At 33.4% G+C, this 21,512-nt stretch overlaps 2 protein-coding genes across 4 annotated transcripts; one reads left to right on the top strand and one right to left on the bottom strand.

Annotated features, from left to right (window-relative positions):
• The first annotated feature begins 1,762 nt into the window (after positions 1-1,762).
• Positions 1,763-12,812, top strand: LOC139525551 (uro-adherence factor A-like). 3 transcript variants are annotated; one of them, XM_071320980.1, is made up of 3 exons: positions 1,900-2,033; positions 7,758-7,842; positions 8,593-12,812. In XM_071320980.1, the coding sequence occupies exon 3, from the start codon at positions 8,596-8,598 to the stop codon at positions 11,548-11,550; it is 2,955 nt and encodes a 984-aa protein (XP_071177081.1). In that variant the 5' UTR covers positions 1,900-2,033; positions 7,758-7,842; positions 8,593-8,595; the 3' UTR covers positions 11,551-12,812. The 3 variants fall into 3 exon arrangements, with proteins under 3 accessions (XP_071177082.1, XP_071177080.1, XP_071177081.1); XM_071320981.1 differs by lacking the exons at positions 1,900-2,033; positions 7,758-7,842 and adding an exon at positions 1,763-1,836; XM_071320979.1 differs by lacking the exon at positions 7,758-7,842 and having other exon boundaries at positions 1,820-2,033.
• Positions 12,813-13,642: 830 nt separating this feature from the next.
• On the bottom strand, positions 13,643-18,503 carry LOC139525552 (triadin-like). The gene is made up of 2 exons (XM_071320982.1): positions 18,196-18,503; positions 13,643-15,635 (listed from the first exon to the last, which is right to left on the bottom strand). Exon 2 carries the CDS (start codon positions 15,630-15,632, stop codon positions 13,869-13,871), a length of 1,764 nt encoding a protein of 587 aa, XP_071177083.1. The 5' UTR covers positions 15,633-15,635; positions 18,196-18,503; the 3' UTR covers positions 13,643-13,868.
• Between the last annotated feature and the right edge of the window lie 3,009 nt (positions 18,504-21,512).

Here is a 21,512-nt window from a genome sequence, read left to right as displayed (position 1 = left end):
ATAAAAATTTAGGTGATAAGGTCTGTTTCTCAAATACTGTTAGTAGTATGTCAACTATATTTGGTGTATGAAGTGATTTTTATGGGTATAATTCGAGTCTTGCAGGTTTCATCTTACCGTGACCTAATTTAGATGGTTCATTGGTCAATTTTAATTATTTGTGTTTTGATCAGACACTGTCAGTTGTATAAGTCCTTTGAGCACTACGTCAACTATACTTTGTATATGGAATGAGCGTAAGGTGTACAATTCTGTCTGGTAGGTATAATCTCTTACCTTTACCTCAATTTCATGGTTCATTGGTCCATGTTAAGTTTTGGTCTTTTTTCAATTTAGCATATGCAATAGGTCCACTATATTTGGCCAGGAACAGTCTATAAATTGTATAGACTACCTGATTTACTGTATGAATAAATTGAAAGGTGTATAATATATATGTATGACAAAATTTATCTGAATTTGACTTCCATGACATAAATTTCTAAAAATGTTATAAATTTTTGTAATGCTTTTAGTTAAACCTTCATTCTTAAGACTTTCAACATAAAAGCAATTGTCAGTAAAGCAGGCGATGCATGTCACTCTTGTTCAAAATATAATTTCCGACAAACTGGTAGAGCAGATTTGCGACTTATAGTTACCACCCCAAATGCAGTTTTTTACTTCTTTGTCTTGCATAACTTTGTTGTTGAAAAAATCAAGAAAAAGCAGGAAATTCGGGTTATTTAATTTTGAATTTTATCTTGTACTGACACACGTATATTAGATCATATTAGTGTAGTTTATATCTTAGATTTGTCCGCAAATAATTGCAAGTCATGCAGATTTTTTTCTATCAAAAAGATAAAATGGTATCGTTCTCTACGCTTACCCCGTTATTCACCCAAAGATAATAAGTCTGTCAATATGTACACATGCACACAGATTCAATGCACGTTTGGTATTTTACCTATCCTGCGGTTATCTGTTAATGTATATATTTGGTGTCAATATGTATGTCAAATTATCTTAAACAAACTTTATATCATGTTAATGAGTCGTTGTAATTACACATTCCGTTTCAACAAATAAAATGTCAAAACTACAAATATATATATATTGTTCTTGCAATAGAATACACAAGTATGCACCTGTCCTAAGACAAAAGGCTGTTCAGTGAATTGTCGTTTAATAGTCGAATTGTGTGAATAAATAACAATCTGTATAGCAAACAACAAAGATCCAAAGAGGCAAATTAATCGGAAAATGTCAAAATAATTAATTAAAACCTCAGTTGGTGCACGCGTTTTAGGACTAGAAAAGGGAAATCAACAATAAGAAAATTATGAAATCGATAACAGCTAATGCATATTATTCACCTTGAGGGCTTTCCAATGTAAAACGTTTATACGAAAATTAGATATTTATACCTATAGCGTGCAATACATAATTATAAATTCCACTGAAAATAACCTGGATGATCTATCTTTTGTGATAATAATGGAGTTCTCATACTGTCTTTGTTAAAGGATGGGAAAAATAAATTGTATATTTTGACATCCCTATTAATTGCCTTAAATTTATATTAAAATGTACTTAAATTACTCATCACAACCCATCCAAACATTTGTACATTTCATGAACAGAAATTTATTCCTTTTAACCAATAAAACATAGTCAAAATGTAACAATTTAGTTTACCTATACACGAAAGATCTAGACATACATTATAGGTGTTTTTGACCTGCGGTTAAAATCCTGACGTAATCTAATAGATTATTTCATTAAAGATTATTTCATATATGTCAAATAGGTCACCAAAATCAATAGATATTTCCATATCTATGTTTAGTATAGGTAAGTTATAAGTTTTATAAATTTATGAACCGTATAAACAGCGAATATATGCTTTGAAGATTAAGTTCAAAGGTTGATCGCTTCTAACATACATAAGTTTTTATAACCAAAGGGAAGGTAGATGTATGTGTTAGTGGTCTACACCGTGAAAGTTACACGTTTATAACTTGAATGGTTTACAGTATTTTACGTTGGTGGTATGTATTTAAACTTTATTTGAATACTTTCTCTATTTTTATTTCTAATATTTTAAATGACCAATTGATATTTAATATGTTATAGTGTTTAATTTTAGAATTAATCTTTACAGAAAGATTTTATTTGTTAATCGTTTAATGTTTTGTTAAGATTTAAACCACCACACCTCTCTGTATGTAAACATATTTTTTATAAAAAGAAATTTCCCCATTTTCGATTCAAATTTAAAATGAATTAAATCTGATAGCTTTGTTTGAAATGTATATTGTTATTTTCTTTCCAATTTGTAAGAAACGTTAACCAGTAATCAACAAACTGTGTAAAAGGCTGTGAAATATATACGGTTTGTACAGGGACTGTTAATGTGTATATAAGTCTTAAAAAAAGAAGAAGAAAGAATGGTCAATATTTGGACAAGTTTGGATTTATGGTAGTATGTGATTTTCTGAACAGATAATTTAAAATTTCAAGAAAATGCAAGAATTAGAGACTGTTGTAAAACAGTCACTGTGACAAATATTTCATACACACCAAGTACGGCATGTTATAAGACCAATAAAGTTTGTGTGTATCTTTTATGGTCTTCAAATAAATAATACATATCAGAAATAATGTAATAACCGTCACATGTGCCTTCGCAGGCTAGTTTATCTGTTGACCTGTGTCAAATCCGGTGATAATGCTATTCAGAATCTAAATGGATATATTAATTAAATGGCATCTTTCAAACATAGACAATCAAAATGTATTAAACTTTAATAACCCTTTAAATATTGACGTTCGTGTTTGTTAGGCTCGTCAATTTGCATTATTTGTTGTTAAAACAGGTTTTATGCCAATACAAAACAAAATTGAGTGTATGGCCCCCCCTACTTTGACAAAATTGCAATGCCTATCCTAGAACACTTAATGGACATTTTGTTTAGCACAATTAAAGTCAACATTTCCCTTTTTCGTTTATAACATATTTGAACTAAAAAGAATTATCTACCTACCTTCACAATGGTTTCTGTCAGGAACGGATAGGAAACAAGTATATATATTTCTTGGCCTTTCTTTAAAAATTCAATTGTTGGCCTTAATTTGCTTTGTATAGAAAGCTACTTACACTTTTGTTTCAAACGCATGTCTTTGTTTCGGACTATTTTCAGTCGATCAACTTTTTTAAAACACTGCGGTGTCTACTTCAATCTTTTTAATTTTCCTTTGTTAGTTCATATTTCAGATTTGAATTTTATTTCACTTTTAAGAAAACAATACAAGAGCAATCTAGTCACAAGTATTTTTGTTTTTTTTATTGTGATTTATTTTGTTATGTATAGATGTTCCTTTTTTTCACAGTTTTGGTATGATTTGCTCTGTTTCCTGTTTGTTGTGGGTTTTTTTATTTATTTTTAGGGGTGCAGGTGTTTTATCGTTGTGTTGAAGACACCGTGATTGGTAGTATTGGACTGTTTTCTGCTCTTTTGTCGAGTTTTTGTCTCATTGACACATTTTCCATTTCCATTCCAAGTTTTTTTTCACATTCTAACAACTGCTACAATATTTATAATAGGTTCTTTAAACAATCATTATGCATAAATGCCAATTACAGTGTTTTATTCTCGAGGTTTTATTGATGACTTTGACATCATAAACTGCACAATATGATTATTCATAAAATTTGATTCTGACAGGTTTAGGATGTCCGGTTTTTTCAAGTTGCAGTTTTTATACAATTAATGGAAATATATTACATAATATTGAAAGGGAATGTCTACCTAAACGTGTACATACATTAAAACAATCAGGACATCATGGAAATGACCAAACTTTGAAAGAAATATTACTCTTCGAAGTCAAAGCTGGACAGTGGCGGATCCAGAACTAATTGTAAGGGAGGGAGGGGGCACTGACTGACCTAAAGAGGAGGGACGGCCCCAGTCATTCTCCAGTGATAACCTTTATAAGCAACCATTTTTTCCACAAGAAAAGGGGGGGGGGGGGGGGGTCCATGCCCCCGGTTAGATCCGCATGAAGCAATAAATCTAGAGTATTTTCTTAAAATAAATATTTTAAAAAAACATCAGTTTGAAAATACATATTTTTAACTTTAGAGATCACATTGCTATTACAATTTATACAGTAGAACAAATGACATATGTTATAATTGTCATAGGTACAAATCGGTACCACTCAGATGTCTATATAAAGTAATAACTATGTAAAAATAGAGACATATTATTTCTGGTCAAAACAATAAAAGGGGAATATTCCATTATTTTAGCCTGAAGCTATTGTTATTATTTTCACTGACACAGTTTAGGACCATCAGTACTATGTAGATCTATGTACTTTATACATAATATCACAATGTTCGAAAAGCAAACGTCGTAGTCCTATATCTTTAATGATTTAAACCTGTCATATATTACATTTATATATTGGTATAAGCAACAGTTAATATGTCAGCAAGAACAAGTTAAAAATTAAAACAATCGCCCTATTTCCCTGACTTAAGCCCAAGTATTTATGCTTGTTCGAGTTCTTCATTTTTAGTTATAGGTTTTCTAATCCAAAATATTACGAACTCGATCGTAATCGAGAGTCACACGTGTCTGCCCACTTATGTATGCATCAAACGAACTATTTTGAAAAATAAACAAATATTCATAAAACTAAATAATTCACAGAATGAAAATACAGATTACTAGAAACTGGGCGAAAAAAAGCCACGCGCTACGAACATTCATAAACAAAGAATTGTAGTCTCTGTTTATGCATATATTTTAGTGTACAGTTTGGACTGAATCGATAAAGTATATCAATAAACATCTTGAAGGTGAAATTCATGAAGAAAATGCTTATACATACACTTTTATAATATGTCACGTTTTTAATGAAGAATTGTAATGGGGCTTGTCCGTCGACCGAGACTAAGTTCGGGGCCTATATACCTAGTTAACAGACTCGTTCACCATTCACTAGAGTATACATGTGTACGGTGTGTATACACTATTAATATTAAGGTTCCATTTTGAAGAGAAAAAAATGAAACCTACAACTTTCATACATGTGAAGCTAAAACTGTTCTTGTCTTTCCCCTCGCTATCCCACTTTCATTTTTTTAATTTTCAAGTTTGATAAAAACTTTAAGATTCTGTTTATCGCTTTAATGAAAACAGCAACTCTTTTTGGTATGCTTGTACAGTTGTTATTTGTTTTAGTTTTGATGTCAACTAAAACATTTCAATGTTCGACAAGTCACATAACACATTTCTTCTTTTCTAGACATGTTCCCCGGATACAAACAAAAGCATTTAAATTATCCGTGATTATAACATATGTGACGGTAAAATGTGACGTCTACAAACTATTAAACAAAGACTATATCGTTTCGCCGAAAGCAAAATGAAATTTCTCATCACATTTAACACAATTTTCATTTTTATATTCCTTTAAGATCTTATATCATCTCTTATATCCATCAGCCAGAGGCGTTGTAATAATATATGATTTAAACAAGGTCACTTTGAATAATAACCTTCCGAAATGTATCCAAGAACATTGCAGGTTTAGAAAAAAAACAGACCCAAATGAAAAACAAATTGTGTACGTGTAAGTAAATGGTAACAAGCCCTGCATTTGTGAAGTACAATGTATACAAAAGCTCTGTTTAACTGTTATAAATTTGATAATAAACTATGCAAATGTTTTCATTTCAATAAACTGGTTGACATTTGTTATACTATTTCTGTAATAAATATTATTGAAGTGTAAGTCATTTTAAATCTGTTTTTATCCATATGCATCTTGGTATTAGTATGTATATTGAATCTTAAAGTATTAAATTTGCTTGCTCGACATTTGCCTTCACATTATTTGAAGAGAAAACTTAAGCTTTATTATAAAAATATTTTTAACTTTTAAAGTTTAGTGAAAGGTTAAACAGGCTTACTTTCAAGTGAAAAAGTACTGAATGACGCTTCAACAAAATTAAGCAACATGTGCTCGAATTCTGATTCAGATCAACACCAGCCGATATTTATTTGAAATATTTTAATTCGATCGATCTATGCATGGTTTAAACAAATTCTTTGTTCCTTTGAAATATTCGAGGAGCTGTTTCTATACAAAGTTCAATAAGGAAACAAATTAATAGACCTGTTTAATTCAAAAGCAGAGCAAAGGTAAACAGAGTAACAAAATAATCACCTTAAAAAGGATATACAAGTACCTGGCCACGTCCACTCTGTGTTTTGGTATTTCTATTTGTATCCATTTAATGAGTTAAACCTTTTTCAACTTATTTGTTTATATTACACCTCTGTCTCAGATTAAGGGGAGGGTTTGGCGCCCGCTGACATGTTTGGCCCGCCACATTCTATATTTGTCTGTCCGAAGCCAGAAGCCTATACATGAGTGACTGTTGTTTGTTGCTGTTGATCATATGCGTTGTTTGTTTATTGTTTTATACAGTTCTTGTATTGTTCTGTAGCACCACTGCCACATGATTAGGGGGGGGGGGAGTTCGGTGCCTACTTATATATTTAACCCCGTCACATTTTGTAAGTTTGTGCCTGTCCAACTTAAGTCAGGAGCCTTAAATTAAATGATTGTCGTTTGTTGCTGTGTTACATATTTGTTTTTCGTTCGTTTTTTTTGTAAATAAATTAGCTGTTAGTTTTCTCGTTTGAATTGTTTTATATTTATCATTTCGGGGTCTTCTATAGCTAACTATGCAGTACGGGCTTTGATTATTGTTTAAATTCGTACTGTGACCCATAGTTCATTTTATTTTTTTGTCATTTGATCTCTTGTTAAGATTTGTCTCATTGGCAATCATATCACATCTTCTTTTTTATATATTATAGAGTGCTTTAATACTATACCGTCCGTTATAAGGTTTTTTGCAGTCGACTTTACAGTATAGATTTCACTTATTGGTGAAGGCCAATCATACAGTGACATGTGTTTATAACCGTTCTTTAGTGGATAGTTGTCTCATTGGCAATCATTCCGTTCTTTAGTGGATAGTTGTCTCATTGGCAATCATTCCGCATCTTCTTATAAACAAATGTATAAAGTGCGAATACAACAGTATCTTATATATATGGGGACGATCACTATTTTTGATTGGGACAGGTGACCCGTGAAAAGTCCAAGCATTTGACCAGAAGAGTACAAAATGACCACTGCATTAATTGATTTTTCTTACATGTTCTTCGTATTAGTTTATTAACTGGTTTACCGAAGGCTGATATTTTGTTATCAGATTAGGGTGTTTCAAGAAGAACACAAACGAAATATATCAAATAATAAATAACTTCAATATCAATAGAAACCAAACATTGCTATTGATCCTGGTAAAACAGTTCTTAGTAGTGTGATAAAATAATCATACACCACTGTGCAATGTCTATATCTTAGTAACTTAAAATGTACTATCACCAACGTTTAGAGTTAATTTCAAATTTCTATTATTGAGTACTGTCATCGAAATAGTCAGTTTTGTTTTGACACAAAGTCAATTTATACTGATGGTTTGGCGACTTAGTACGACCTCAGTCTGTCACAAATAAAACACGAACATGTCTGTATAACAAGCGAGTGAGGACAGACACTATTGTACTTTATATAGTTTGCTATTGGTAACTTTTCTTCTTAAATTATTTCTGAAGAGATGTAATGAATATTAGTAGTAATATATAAAAAAAGACTACAACAAATATATTTTTTTTCAGATTTAGGCAGCAGCAGTTAACAAATTAAGTCAGCAACAAACAAATACTCGACAAATTGCATGAATTTCAAAGGGAGAGAGACCGGGTAGGTATAAAGGGTAAACGTCTCCTTATTTGCACCAAAGGTCATGAGCGGGTTATATGCCTGAATATATGAACTTATATATTCATGGCCGGACGGGTGACCATATTCTCTTCAAACAAGTTTATTTACTACATGCTGTCTTATTGTCCAAGATCTTATTCTAGAATATATCAAGTTTTTATTCTATCAAATTTCATTTTTGTACTTCCTTTCCACTTTTATTAACTGACTGTTTATATCAGTTAATATAAACCCAAATGTACAATGGTCTACCTAATAATGACAAATAGTTAACAAGAGCACGAATTGTGGTAACTATATATGAGGACAAAAACAAATAATATATTTTACACATCTTACATGTGCACTTTGACATGCATAGTCTTATCGCCCTGTTATTAGACTTATATTTTGAACAACCTGTATGAGTCATTAACATGTAGGTAAATATCAAAAGTACACTTTCTATATATACTAACCCCTGATTATATCACCTATCTTTTTAGGTGTTCTTATGTTATAATATTTCGCTTTACTTAACAAATCAGCCGTATTTCGATTCAGAAAAGTTAATTCATTTATTCGTTATTCAATAAATGAATCGCCCTAATTTTATCAAATTTACATGCATTGTCAACATCTTTCTATGCTGTGTTTCCTAAAAATTGAGACTGGACAGGAACTGAATGTTCAGAAAATAAGTGCAAGCTTGGACAAATTGATTCAAATTATTTAATTCTTTTATTTCAGAAAATGGGTAAATGGGATGTGATACAGTGGACAAGGAAATCAACGAACAGTGTACGTGATAAACAACCAGTAAATTCCTGCTTTGGATTGTATCCACAAGTATATACCCCTACAAAATTGGTATACAAGGCTGCAATAATCTGTAATGAATTTGAAAAACCGGAAGTAGGTGTCGTCAAAGCTAGGCGATATAGACCAGGGACAGAAAGATACTGGCAGGGAGAACTGGATCAAAATCGCTATGCACATCAAGTAGCAACCGCATTTACAGACCAAACGCTTGCTGCTCGAATAGAAATCGTGGACCAATATCTAGCACCACTCCATAGACACACCAGTTGGGACAAAGTCTGTCTAAAACTAAAGCCAAGATATTTCAGACAGTTGTTGAAGTTTGAAATTGTTTTACTGGAAGAAGTTGTGCGAGATCTAAAGCCTTTCAAAAACGATAGAGTTTTAGATGCGTTTTCTCATTTTTCATATTCAGAAAGCAATGGTGAAAACATGTTGAATGCATTTCAAGGCAACAAAACAGATGATGGAATATATCTATTGTTAACCCCAGACATGTTAACTCATAAGTACGATATTCACAAATGGTTTGAAAGACACACTTGTAATGACATTTGTGGCAAATTTAAAAAGCCACCAAGTATTACTGAAACCATTCAACCCATGAATATTCCACCAACCGACAATATGTTCTTTAATTTTCAAAACGATTCTCGACCGCCGAGCTACGAAGACGATATGTCGAGAGATGCACCGAACGAAAAGAGTAATGATAATGCTAACTTAGAAACTACTTTTGGAGCTAAATCTTGTGATGGGTCGTTTTCTGTCGTCACTGCATTAGTACATTCCGATAGTTTTGGGAAGAATAAACCATTATTACAGGAACAAACTTGCAACCAAGTTAGAGAAAAGTCGGCACTTACAACAGAGCAGCTACCAGTCGACAATGTGGATGTTACCGACCAAGATTGCCTTGACGGGAGAGATAGTCACATACAAGATACTGAACCGACGAATATCAACCTTTATAGATTTAAAAGTTTAGACGAAGATAAACAAATGAATAAGACTATTTCTTTAAGAAGTGAAAACTTGCCTGGAAATGACATTGAAGAAATAGAGGTCGGCAACTACGACATGGCAAGTTCAAAGTTCGAGGCAACAACCCTTGTCATGAGACCTAACTTTTATTCTTTAAATGTCAGTGAAATAGGAAATGAAGACAATGTGAATAGTACTGAGCACTATGTGGACTTAGAGAAAAAAGAACAACATGCAACAGTTTCCATGGAAAATTGTTTCGGTGACGAAGAAATACCAAGATATGTGAACAGCTTTGGAACAAATATAGTAACGTCATCAACACTGCCTAATCAAAATGGGGCAAATGAAAATGATCCATCACAACAATATACATCCGAACAGAATTCCTCATCTCAAGAAAGTAGTCCGTTGATACAGCAACAAATTCTATCTGAAGAACATTGCACGAGTGAAAATTCTGACATGACACAGAATCATTCAGAAAACAGTGAATTATCATTTTCATCCACATTATCATGTGAACCTGAACAACCAACAGCATTTCAATCAAGTATGTCTTCTGTACTACAACCGCAATGTCAAAATACATATAACATTTCACAATCAGAAAACATATCTCCATTTATTCATACTGAACAAAATACTAACCAACCGCAACAACGAGATGAACAATATAAGCCTCTTGTCACTGAAGAATGGAACTCTGAATCAAATACATATTGTGAAATACAAAATGTTGGAACTATTTCTTTGCCAGTGACAGAGGTCTCATCTTCGACTACGATGGAACCAAACACTTATGAGCATGACATTTCGAATGAAAGTACACTAAGCTCCTTAGAGATATTTGCAAGAAATTATATCATACCTGAATATGATGCAAACGAGCAAAATAATTCAAATCCTTTTATGTCTAAGGATTTAAAGGAAACAACCGAAGAACTGATGCCAGATATCACGGAAAATGTGGAAAATAGCAATAAACATGAATCAGGAGTAGAACTTATTTGTGAAGAACACGACAAAGCAACTCCAAACGCAGGAACAAATATAACAACCAGTACACTTCTTGTGAAAGAAGAACCGGAAATATCATCTAAAGCAATAGAATTAAAAAATAACTGTATTAATACAAATCCTACAAATCCTACTGATTGTGAAAATGTGTCGGAAAGGGAGGTAATAGAACCAATGTCTGTCCTTGACGAAAACAAAATGAAAGAAAAACCCGTGGAAACAATGGAGCGTGCAGATTTAATGGCAAATGATAAGACCGAGCAAAATTCTTTTCTAGACAATGATGATAACGATGTCCAGAAATTGCTTGATGTACAGAAGTTACTTATATCAACCTCAGATAACACCGATTCTATAGAAAAAGAAAAGAACGAACGCAACTCTCGTCTCAACAGCGATCCTCATAAACCATCCAACCCAGAATTTTTGATAAAATACAATTTACACGAGTTTGTTGATCCAAACGAGAACGGAAGTTATTGTCATTCTCCAAACTCTACTCCTGCGTCAATACCAACCACTTCAGAACTATCGGAACAACCAAGTTCACCACATAAAACAACTACCGAAGCAAAAGTAGTTCCATTTCAACGACAAAAGCCGCTTACATCATCACTGCGTTCAAGTAAGCAAAAACACAAGACTAAAAGCGTGAAATTTGCAGATGATATAAATGTTGGGACGAGAAACAATATTAATGGACAGCAGATTGAAAATGATCTGGGACAAAAACCACAAACAATATCACCAGTGATTAAAATTTCAACGTCAGATTCTACAGAAACAACAAGTTTAGAGCCTATAAACTCGGTGGATGCAAACTGGTATACACATATTCCTTGTGAGTGTTGCGACAACCAAAACATAACCGGTCGAGACTGAAGATAACTTTGCGTTTAAACCAATTCTGTAGAACTTTTACTGGAAATTATTCAATGCACACATTGGTTCGTTTCCGTGTAAAAGAAGAATTTATCTCGATGTTAAACACATCTGGACAACATTTTAAGATTACTTATTTCTTTGTCGAGCCAAAAATGTGAAGGTTAGACAAACTTTTTCCTTGACTGGATTAATAAACTCCTTAGATATATAAACGAGTGATACCAATTTCAGCAAAAACCTTTACCAGGTTTGCCAAAGTCAGGCACTCACTTATATTTAGCAAACGGAACTTGGACTTTTCATAATGGTTCACCTAACGTACAAGTAAACTTGTACACCCGAAAATGAAAAAAGTCGTGGACCAAAACGAGTCGTCGGCTTCACACGTAGTTCAACGGTAAACAAATTTCGGATATCGTATTTCTATCAACTCTAAAACTCAGTCAGAATTATGTGATAGTTTGGCATGGAATCCTAATTTCAAACGATGAAAATAGTTGTTTGTGTTTCTATTCATACATTGGATTACGTAAACAACGTCAAGTTAAGACATATATTATGCAATTGTAAACAATGCTGTATATCAAAATGTTATTACATAAATATAACTGAAATTAACTAGTTTATGTGCATGTAGTGCGATTAATTATGTAACAATAAATCAAATTGGTAGTTTTCAAAACAAGTGCAAATTTCATAGAGGATAGTTTGATTCAACAGTTGGTCATATGAAACAGAAAATGCAAACTTGTTGGAAAAGGGGGGGTCGAGATCTTTTTGCCAATTTTGTATTTGAAAACAATTTATGTATTACTTTTTAATATATACAGTAAATCAATATTTACATAAATTGTTCAATTTAAACGAAATCCGGGTCAAACGTTTGCAAAGTGGCTATTACGTTAGAGCAGCAAAGGGGTGGGGGTTGGGGCGAAATTTTTTTTTACGTTACTATTTTTAGAAATATATTTCGTATGGATATGAAATGTATGATTACTGTGATATTTAGAACCAACTTTGTACAACACATTTTTGGGGAAATAAACTAATATATAATATAGTCCTGGTGTGAAATAAAATTATTGGAAACTGTTTATGTTTTGCTAATAAGTTGTAAAATTTCAACGAAATAGTAACAAAAATTTAAAAGTCACACAATTGATGCAATCATGGGCAATTACTGTTTTATAAATGCGATATAATTATTTTTTTCTTAATTTACTGCTTAGAATTAAAAGTACGCCTATGGTTTGCAATTATTCATGTTTTTTAGCAATTCATTACAAAAGAGCAGAAGACTCTTCTCTATCAGAGAATTTCTTTATATCTATTAGTATTCTGAATATTTCAGACAATTCTTTCCAAATGAACACAAGTGTTTTCGGACAAAAAAAAACTTCACGCTTACGCGACTGGCACCAAGGGATGTCAATTTCTCATATGATTGAACTGATGACATGATCGTGTTTTGCTGTTTTGTACGGGTTTCTGATGAGTTATTATAGCAGCAATACATGGTCTTTCAGTCGAGACCAAAATGGTAAGCGATAATCTACGTCAATGAGACAAACGCAGTCAATTTTTTTTAGCCTGATAATTACGGAAAATTAAGCCAAACTAATTACTTCAGAGACGATGGTCATCATAAGCGACATATGTCACGGTAGGAAGGGGATGACTTAAAATGTTGGAGAGCAAAACATGACTTGACTTAGTTTGTTGAACACTGGTGGTAAGGTTTCCAGATTTGTAGCTTCAAGTATGACCCTTGTACTGTTGCACGACATACGTATGTACGTAAGTGTTTGCTGTCACAGGAATTGGCAATTAAAATGGGATTGTTTGAAGGTGTCCATTAATTGAAGTGAATAATATGCAATACCTGACTATACGTATACGGTATGGGTGTTGTGTATTGTTGTAGACTGAACGTTGGTCTAATGTCCCCTACATCTACGTTATTTTTGTTTCTGGCGGATATATAGTTAGCTCTTTGGCAGTCATACCACATTTTCTAATGATATATAAGGTTTATTCAAACATAGAATGGTTTCATGAAAATATGTGTTTGATGGAAACAAGTAACAAATAAAATATGCAGGTCTCAAAACCCTGGTTTAATAAGAATTTCGCAGTAAATATTAACGCAACACTTAAATCGCCTCTCTGGACAAATACGTTACAAGTTTCAAATCAAAAACATGTTTTTAAAATAGGCAGACGGATAGCGGTGTAGTAATGAACAATTGCATATTGTATCTAAATAATACTGGTATGTAATATATATAATTGTATCCTGTTTCCGAAGAGATCCATTAAGAGGCTAATGTAGCCTGTTTCCGAAGAGATTTTTTAGACTTTACTTTGATTTCACTGACACTGTCATTGCATTTCGGAGATTCTGCTGCTGCAATGCCGGATGGATTTACATGTATACTAGGTTCCCGCAATGAAGTGTTAGGAAGGTCTTGTTTGTCTGATTCAGTTTTATCTAAATGAGGTACTAAGATAACTTTTTCCGGTTGACTTTCCGGTATATCATTTGTTTGTTCAGATGGCCTATCACTCAGATTTGTTTTTTTGAACATTTGTTCTTTGTTCACAACTTTAGGTAATCTATCGGGGAGATTTTGTACACTTTTAGTTTCCTGAGTTTGCTTTTCATGTAATTTTAACATCGGGTCTTGTTTCTCTTTATTAGCTATTCTGGAGAAACGCAACCTGAGTTCATCTTGTACGGCCATTTTATGAGCACCGTATTTATCGTCAGTACCTGTATCATTTTCATTGTCTATCCTTTCTTGTTTCTTTAATTTTGGTTTCGGTTTGATTTCAGGCTTTGGTTTTACTTCAGGTTTTTGTTTGATTTCGGGTTTCGGCTTGATTTCCGGTTTTTCTGTCGATTGAGCGTTCATCTTTTTTGGCATCCTAACATTTTGAACGTCCATAGTATGAACTCTTACCGGTTTATTTTTTGTACTTGGTGAACTATGTTCAGTATTAGTCCGTTTTAGAACATGAACATGTGAATCGGATCGGTCCTTTCGGATGGCATTGTCAACATATGGCGCACTAGTTCTTTTAATTGACTCACGCCTCTCTTTCTCGTCTTGATTTTTAAGCGAACCTCGTCTCACTTTTTCATCGTTTTTAAGTACTGATCCCCTTCTTCCTCTTTCGTCCTGTTTTGGATCTTCATGAACATAAACGGCATGCATAATAGTGGTCACTTTTTTCTTCGATGATGCCAATGATTGCTCCTGTGGTGGGGCAGATGGATTTCTCAAAATTCCAGGTGAGCGGTGTGGAATTTTAATCTGTGAGGCATGTTCACCGGGTTCGTGGACTCGTACAGATGTTTGTCGTTGTAGTTTCAAATGTTCTCTGGAAGCAGGTATATGAAATAATGGTGTATCTGTTGTAATCTTAACATCAGGCTTGCTCCAGCCAACGCACAAATCGTTACAAGCATGGTCGTCGAAAAATTCATTAATTTCCTTTTGTTTCTGTAATATTTTTGGAGTTAGTAGATGATATTCATTGCCACTTTTTACTCCTTTGAATATGGCGATAACAGACTGATGATTTCCTTCTATAAATGAAAAATGAGAAAAGGCATCTAAGATGATATCTCCCTCAAAGAAAACCATTGTATCCGAAAGTAAAGGTTCAATTAGCACTATTTCATCTTTTTTAAAATCTCGAAAATCGTACTGTTTCATACTCCGACAAATTTTATCCCAACGAGAATATCCTTTCAAGGGGGCAAGATACTGCTGAACAAAACTGATTTTCCCCGCCCCAGTTTTCTCTGTAAAGGCACTAGCTACACCAGCAGCATGGGTATTTGAATCTAAACGAGGCTCCCAAAACTGCTCCGTTCCTGCTCTGAATCTTCGGAATTTAACAATGGCTTTCTTTGGTTTGGGAAGATGCTCGCCATACATAACAGCATCATAAACAAGTTGTGTGTACGTTACATCTTTGGGATAAAATCCAAAGCATGCCCACACCGATGGTTCGTCGTCTTTATTCTCCAACGAGGCCTCCGTAAAGTGAACTATATCAAATAGGCCCATCACCTGTAAAAATATATATGTAAAGTAGTAAAAGATGCTAAATAGACGCCCCCCTTCCTATATACTTAGTACATCATTTTCCTTTCAGTCAATTATTACCTTGCTGTGTCAAATAGTAACTCATTTAACACTGTTTTTTCTTTTTAAATGTTAAAGTTGTGAATCGTCTATCGAAACATTTTTGATATTGTAGTGTTTTGAGCCATCTTTGTCACATTGTTTCATGTTCATAAACATTACATAATGCTATCAAAACACAAAACAAAAATATGTAATCAGGAGTATAATTGCAAATGTGACAACTATCCCGAGTTCATGTTTGTAGCTATCATATCTGTATAGGATAAAATCTTATAAAGGTCGTTCGTCCTGAATATATATGCATGAAATAATGCATGAAATATTGGCCGCTGGACGTTAAGCAACTAACAATCAATCATTATAAAGGTCGTAGAAGTATTTTGAAAGTAGCCAAAGTGTGAAATAATTTCAGGGACATTTGTTCTTCCTCCTACAAATATACTACATAGGGTTTCCTTCAAAACAAGTGGTAAATTGACCACTTCCAAAGTAGATAAAAGAGTTTGCTTTTGTCCATGATTTAGAAGTATTTACATTTTAAAGGGTTAAGTCCCCACATAATTTCACAATGGAAATAGTCGAAGCTTATTTATAAAAAACATCAACCAAACGAAATACCCAGACATTGAAGCTTGCACTGGTAATATTATATGAAACTATTCGTAACCCTAATGGAATAGCCCGTTTGGGATGTATTATTCAATAAGAGGTATACATTAACTGTGTAAAAATACTTTGATTTCGGAGAAACGATTTCAAATTAGTAAAATCGAAAGGCAAAAACTTTCTGGTTACATGACGACCAATCATTCAAATTCCTCATGTAGAGTTGGTATCGTCATGGTAACTATCAAAACAAAAATTTCTACATTTTTAAAATATTGGGCGCCGGGCGTATGCGTCTTATTTTTACTTGTAACACGGAGGATATTTGCACTACAAGCACTATATGGCAAGTACACTACACATATTTTGAATAAAAAAATTAACACAACCATCCTTTTATATGACAGAAAATTGAGCGCCATTAGTGCATGCTAAACAAATCGAAAACCTTTACAGAGACAATCAAAGATAATCCGTTCAGAATTGGACCACAATATTGCTGCTTCCTATGAATTTAAAGGCAGCGTCGAATGCCACGTACAGAGTAAGAAGAAAGGGTATCATTGACCAGCAATCTATTAATAACATCAAAATTAGGTATGGTACACTTCAGTCCAGAACTGAAAGAAGGAAATAATTAGAGATGTGGGATAAAAACCAGTCAAGATGGATTACGCGAGCCACACCAGTTTCATCTCTGGGTTACATGTATCAAGCTTAATCGGGCTTGTGATGACTACACATGTCCTACACTCATGTTTTTAGAATTTCAACTGCTATAGGTGAATATAAATATATGATGAATGTGTTGTTTTGTTTTGGATATGAACTCCTATGAATGTAACCCTATGAAGGTCAAACTTGTGGGTATTTTCCGTATGAAGGGTGAGGAAAGTCACAAAACATTAAATCTCAGAATGCTATTTAGATTAAGCGCAAATGTCAAATGTCCTGTAGAAAATCGCAAATGTCATAGCAAAAAGAGAAAACGTCCCAAGCCTTATACATTCGTCGGATGAAATTCATTCTAAGATCGTTTGAAATTTGTAAATCTATATTCTAAAAGGATTAGTCCAATCATAAGAGATATGATCTATAAAGCATCTTGGTATAGTTGGGTTAACTGGAATTCGTTTTTGTTTTGTTTCTTTTTTTTTTAATCTACTTTGCAAACATTCTTGGGTTGGTATTTGAAGCATTAAATAAAATGGTAGGTACGGAACTTCTGCCTTATTTATAACTCATTTGATGATTGGTCCTAGCCTGTTGTATAGAAAGATATTTAAGAGATCCGGATTACTAAAAACTTAAACAAACGAGTTTCATGTAACTTACAAACGGGGGTTCAATAAAGGTGCATATATAGACTATTTGATAATAAGCCCAAATATAACGTGACTTTGAAGTGTAAAATTAAAATTAAGTGTACAATGGTGTATTTAAATCTAGTTTCAGTGTGTTGAATTTCTTTTTATTTAATGTCCCCACAAAAGAAGTAATTTTGATTGTTGATTATGGCTTGCTGAAAGCCCAGTTGCAATTATTTCATGCATTTTCAGGACCAGACTTTTATTATACATTAAACAGGTTAAATGTTCACATTTAGTCTGACAACACTGGTATTCAGACAGAATGTCCTGATAAAATCAATGAATTGATAGCGGTTTAGGTGTTTGTTTACTTTGAGCCGAAAACATTATCTGTCAACACAATATATATATCTATCAGAAATATATACCATGTGTATCATAGGTCACAGGTTCATTTGTAAACAACAGTAGACATACTATTTCTGTGATTTAACGATACTGTGATTTAAAAGGCCAATATAAAATAATGATTGTATATAAGAAACCTTCAATTTTGACAAACTTACCTTTTTCACTTATACATGTTATACACATATCTGTACTACATAACGGTCAATTTAGTCGTGGTAGATGCGTGAAACAAAGGTAGAATCAGCTCATTTGCAAAGTAAAAGTAGATATTTCTGTCCCATCTATGGATACCACGTGTTTCATAGAAAATAATAGAAACAATATACTTTGTTTACACATAATCCTGGCCACATGTGTCACATTCCTTCGTCACAGGTGAATTTTCATAGGTAAACTTACGCGGGTGGAGGTATTGGTGAATTTTACAAGTTCATGGTCTAGTTGTTCAAATGTGAAACGTCAATTGTACTCTATTTATAGAACGTTACTTTTTCAATGCTTATATCTTGAGTGCGATAAATAATTTATGGACTGTGCGCAATTGAAGAGACTGTACTAATTAACTCATAAATCATAAATGAGATTATTAGGGCCCCGCCTTTAGGCGGGTCGCCCTATAGTGATCAGTCTGTCCGTCCGTCCGTCCGTCCGTCCGTCCGTCCGAATCTAGAGAACCATTATGATTTCATACTTTATACTTTACATGTTTATTAACCACCACCAGAGGGCGTGTCATGATGTATGTACAACTTCCTAGGTCAAAGGAGGGTCGCCCTATAGTGATCAGTCTGTCCGTCCGTCCGTCCATCCGTAACACTTTAACTTTGTGTCCGCTCCATATCTAGAGAACCATTATGATTTCATACTTTATACTTTACATGTTTATTAACCACCACCAGAGGGCGTGTCATGATGTATGTACAACTTCCTAGGTCAAAGGTCAAGGTAAAAAAACTTTGGTTTCAGTTGACAACCCTGTGTCCTGTGGTGAAGATCGTGTCCGCTCTATATCTTGAGAACCGTTATGATTTCAAAGTTTATACTTGACATGTATATGAACCAACACCAGAGGGTGTGTCATAATTTATGAACGACTGCCTAGGGCAAAGTTAAAGGTCAAAAACTTTGGTTTCAGTTGACAACCCCATGTCCTATGGTAAAGATCGTGTCCGCTCTATATCTTGAGAACCGTTATCATTTCAAAGTTTATACTTGACATGTATATAAACCAACACCAAAGGGTGTGTCATAATTTATTTACAACTTCCTAGGTCAAAGGTCAAGGTCAAAAACTTTGATTTCAGTTGACAAACCCATGTCCTATGGTAAAGATACAATTTTTTAATGCACATTATTCACAACGGGGCCCACAGAGATGGCTCCCATCTCAATGATATCTAGTTAGACCAGGTACTAGCCAAATAAAGGTAAATTGCAATATGGTCAAAGGAAAAATAGGAAAGGAAGGATGAAAAACGGTCAAAGTAATCTTTCTGTCCGTTTCTACAACAGACTTTTATAAACGCAACTGTAGATTTTCCTTTTTAGTTTAGATCATTGTCTAGCTTTTATGCAATTTTGTAAAATTAATGTATAAACATGAATTGCATTCGCATTCATTTTTTTATTTTTATTTTTTTATTGCTTCATTAGAATGAAAAAAAATGCAGTTCGAGATTTTAATTGATTACGTCATGATTGATCGTCAAACCATGTGATATACACTGAAACACTAGTCTACTGAGTTTCCCCTTCATGTTGATACCTTGGTATTTCAGTATATGGGAAACCTCTATGACACGAACCTGTCTGTCGTTGCTTTCGAAGCTATGATTGCTAACGAGTGAGCTATCGATCAGGCAATTAACTCTGACCCCCCCCCCCCCCGAAAAAAACCAACCCCAAAACACCTTAACAACAGTCATTTCATGTACTTTTCAGTTATCAAGTTTATCAACAGGATTTATGTATATTCCTATGGGAGCGAACTGTGCTTCTTTAATATCAGACTTGTGTTACCGTGATGATATTTTCCCTTTAAATCAAACGTATCCTTATTATACTGCGGAAGTTTCCCCCATGCAGGAAACTGACTTTAAAAAGTAAATTTCTTATGATCAGCAATAAATTTCCTGAGTTATTGAGTATAATGATAATGATAAAGTAGTTTTTAACGTCCAGTGGCAAATTTAAGATGCGTATAAGGACAAAAAAATCCTTTGATATAATTCTTTTTCAATTTTGTTGTTAAATATGACTTTAACATGTTTAACGAATTATTTAACAAAATGACGTAACGAATTATTTAACAAAAATAACGTAACGAATTATTTAACAAAAATAACGTATCAAATTGTTTTTATGGCAAAGGGATGACAACTCTAAGACTCATGAATAAAAAGCATATTCTGCCATCACGAATGTACAGTACGAATGTATTTATGTATCTTAGAATGATTTTACCAACGATTTTACCATCAAATTTTGTTATAGATCCTGTATAACGAAAAAACTACAAATTGTGTCGGGCAAAAATTGATTAGAAATGATATATTGAAATCCTAGTATATTTCATTTAAATTTTGTTTGCCAAACGCGATGTGGCAAATATTTCTAAAGGCCTTGTGTCAGCTATTTCAAGCATATTAATGACGAGACTTTATTGCATTACATTTGTCATAACATATATAGGCAGTACAACTTTTTAATTTCAGATGTTCAAACTCTGTTTTCCTATAAAGAAAAACTAAAGTTCTGTACACGACAGTTTAAAAAGAACCGGCAAGAACATGCTTGCAGATACATAAGTATGCAACAATATTAAAACCGACTTCCGACTATAAGAGGTAAATGGCTAAAGGAACTATCATGTACCAGTCGTTTTGATGCAGACGAGCTTAATGGAAAGAGGCATATTTATAAACAGAGAACCCTTGTCCAGCTCACTATGGTTAAAAGATAATTTCTCAAAAATACTGAACTTCGAGAAAAATTTAAAACGAAAAGTCCGTTATCAAATGGCAAAATCAAAAGCTTAAACACATCAATTAGATAAACGAATTGTAATATTCCGGACTTGGTGCATTAAGGATTTGTAGGTACATCTAACAATCTGAAATTAATTATTAATGAATGATTTAATGTGACACCACCTGCCATAGGAAGCGAAAGGATCTGGAATGGATGAACACGAGACAAAAAGTTTAAGAGCATGAATTTGTTGCTTTCCTTCATTTTGAAGTTTGTTTAAAGATGTGGGGAAAAACAAAGAACTAAGTACCTTATTTTTGAAAGGGGACAGACACTTGAAAATTTGGAAAAATAAATTATGTGAAAAATTGGATTGTAAGCGCTCTCAAACCTTCATTTCTTGAGAATTGTTGCTGTAAAATTTCAATTGAAGAGGTATATAATCAATGTCAGGGTAATTTCGAAATTCAGCGCTGATAAAGTTTATAAGAGTTACGTCTTT

Source organism: Mytilus edulis, chromosome 5, assembly GCF_963676685.1.
Source record: "Mytilus edulis chromosome 5, xbMytEdul2.2, whole genome shotgun sequence".
NCBI lineage: Eukaryota > Metazoa > Mollusca > Bivalvia > Mytilida > Mytilidae > Mytilus > Mytilus edulis.
Note: the sequence above shows the minus strand (reverse complement) of the source record. Positions and strands in the feature narration are given on the sequence as shown.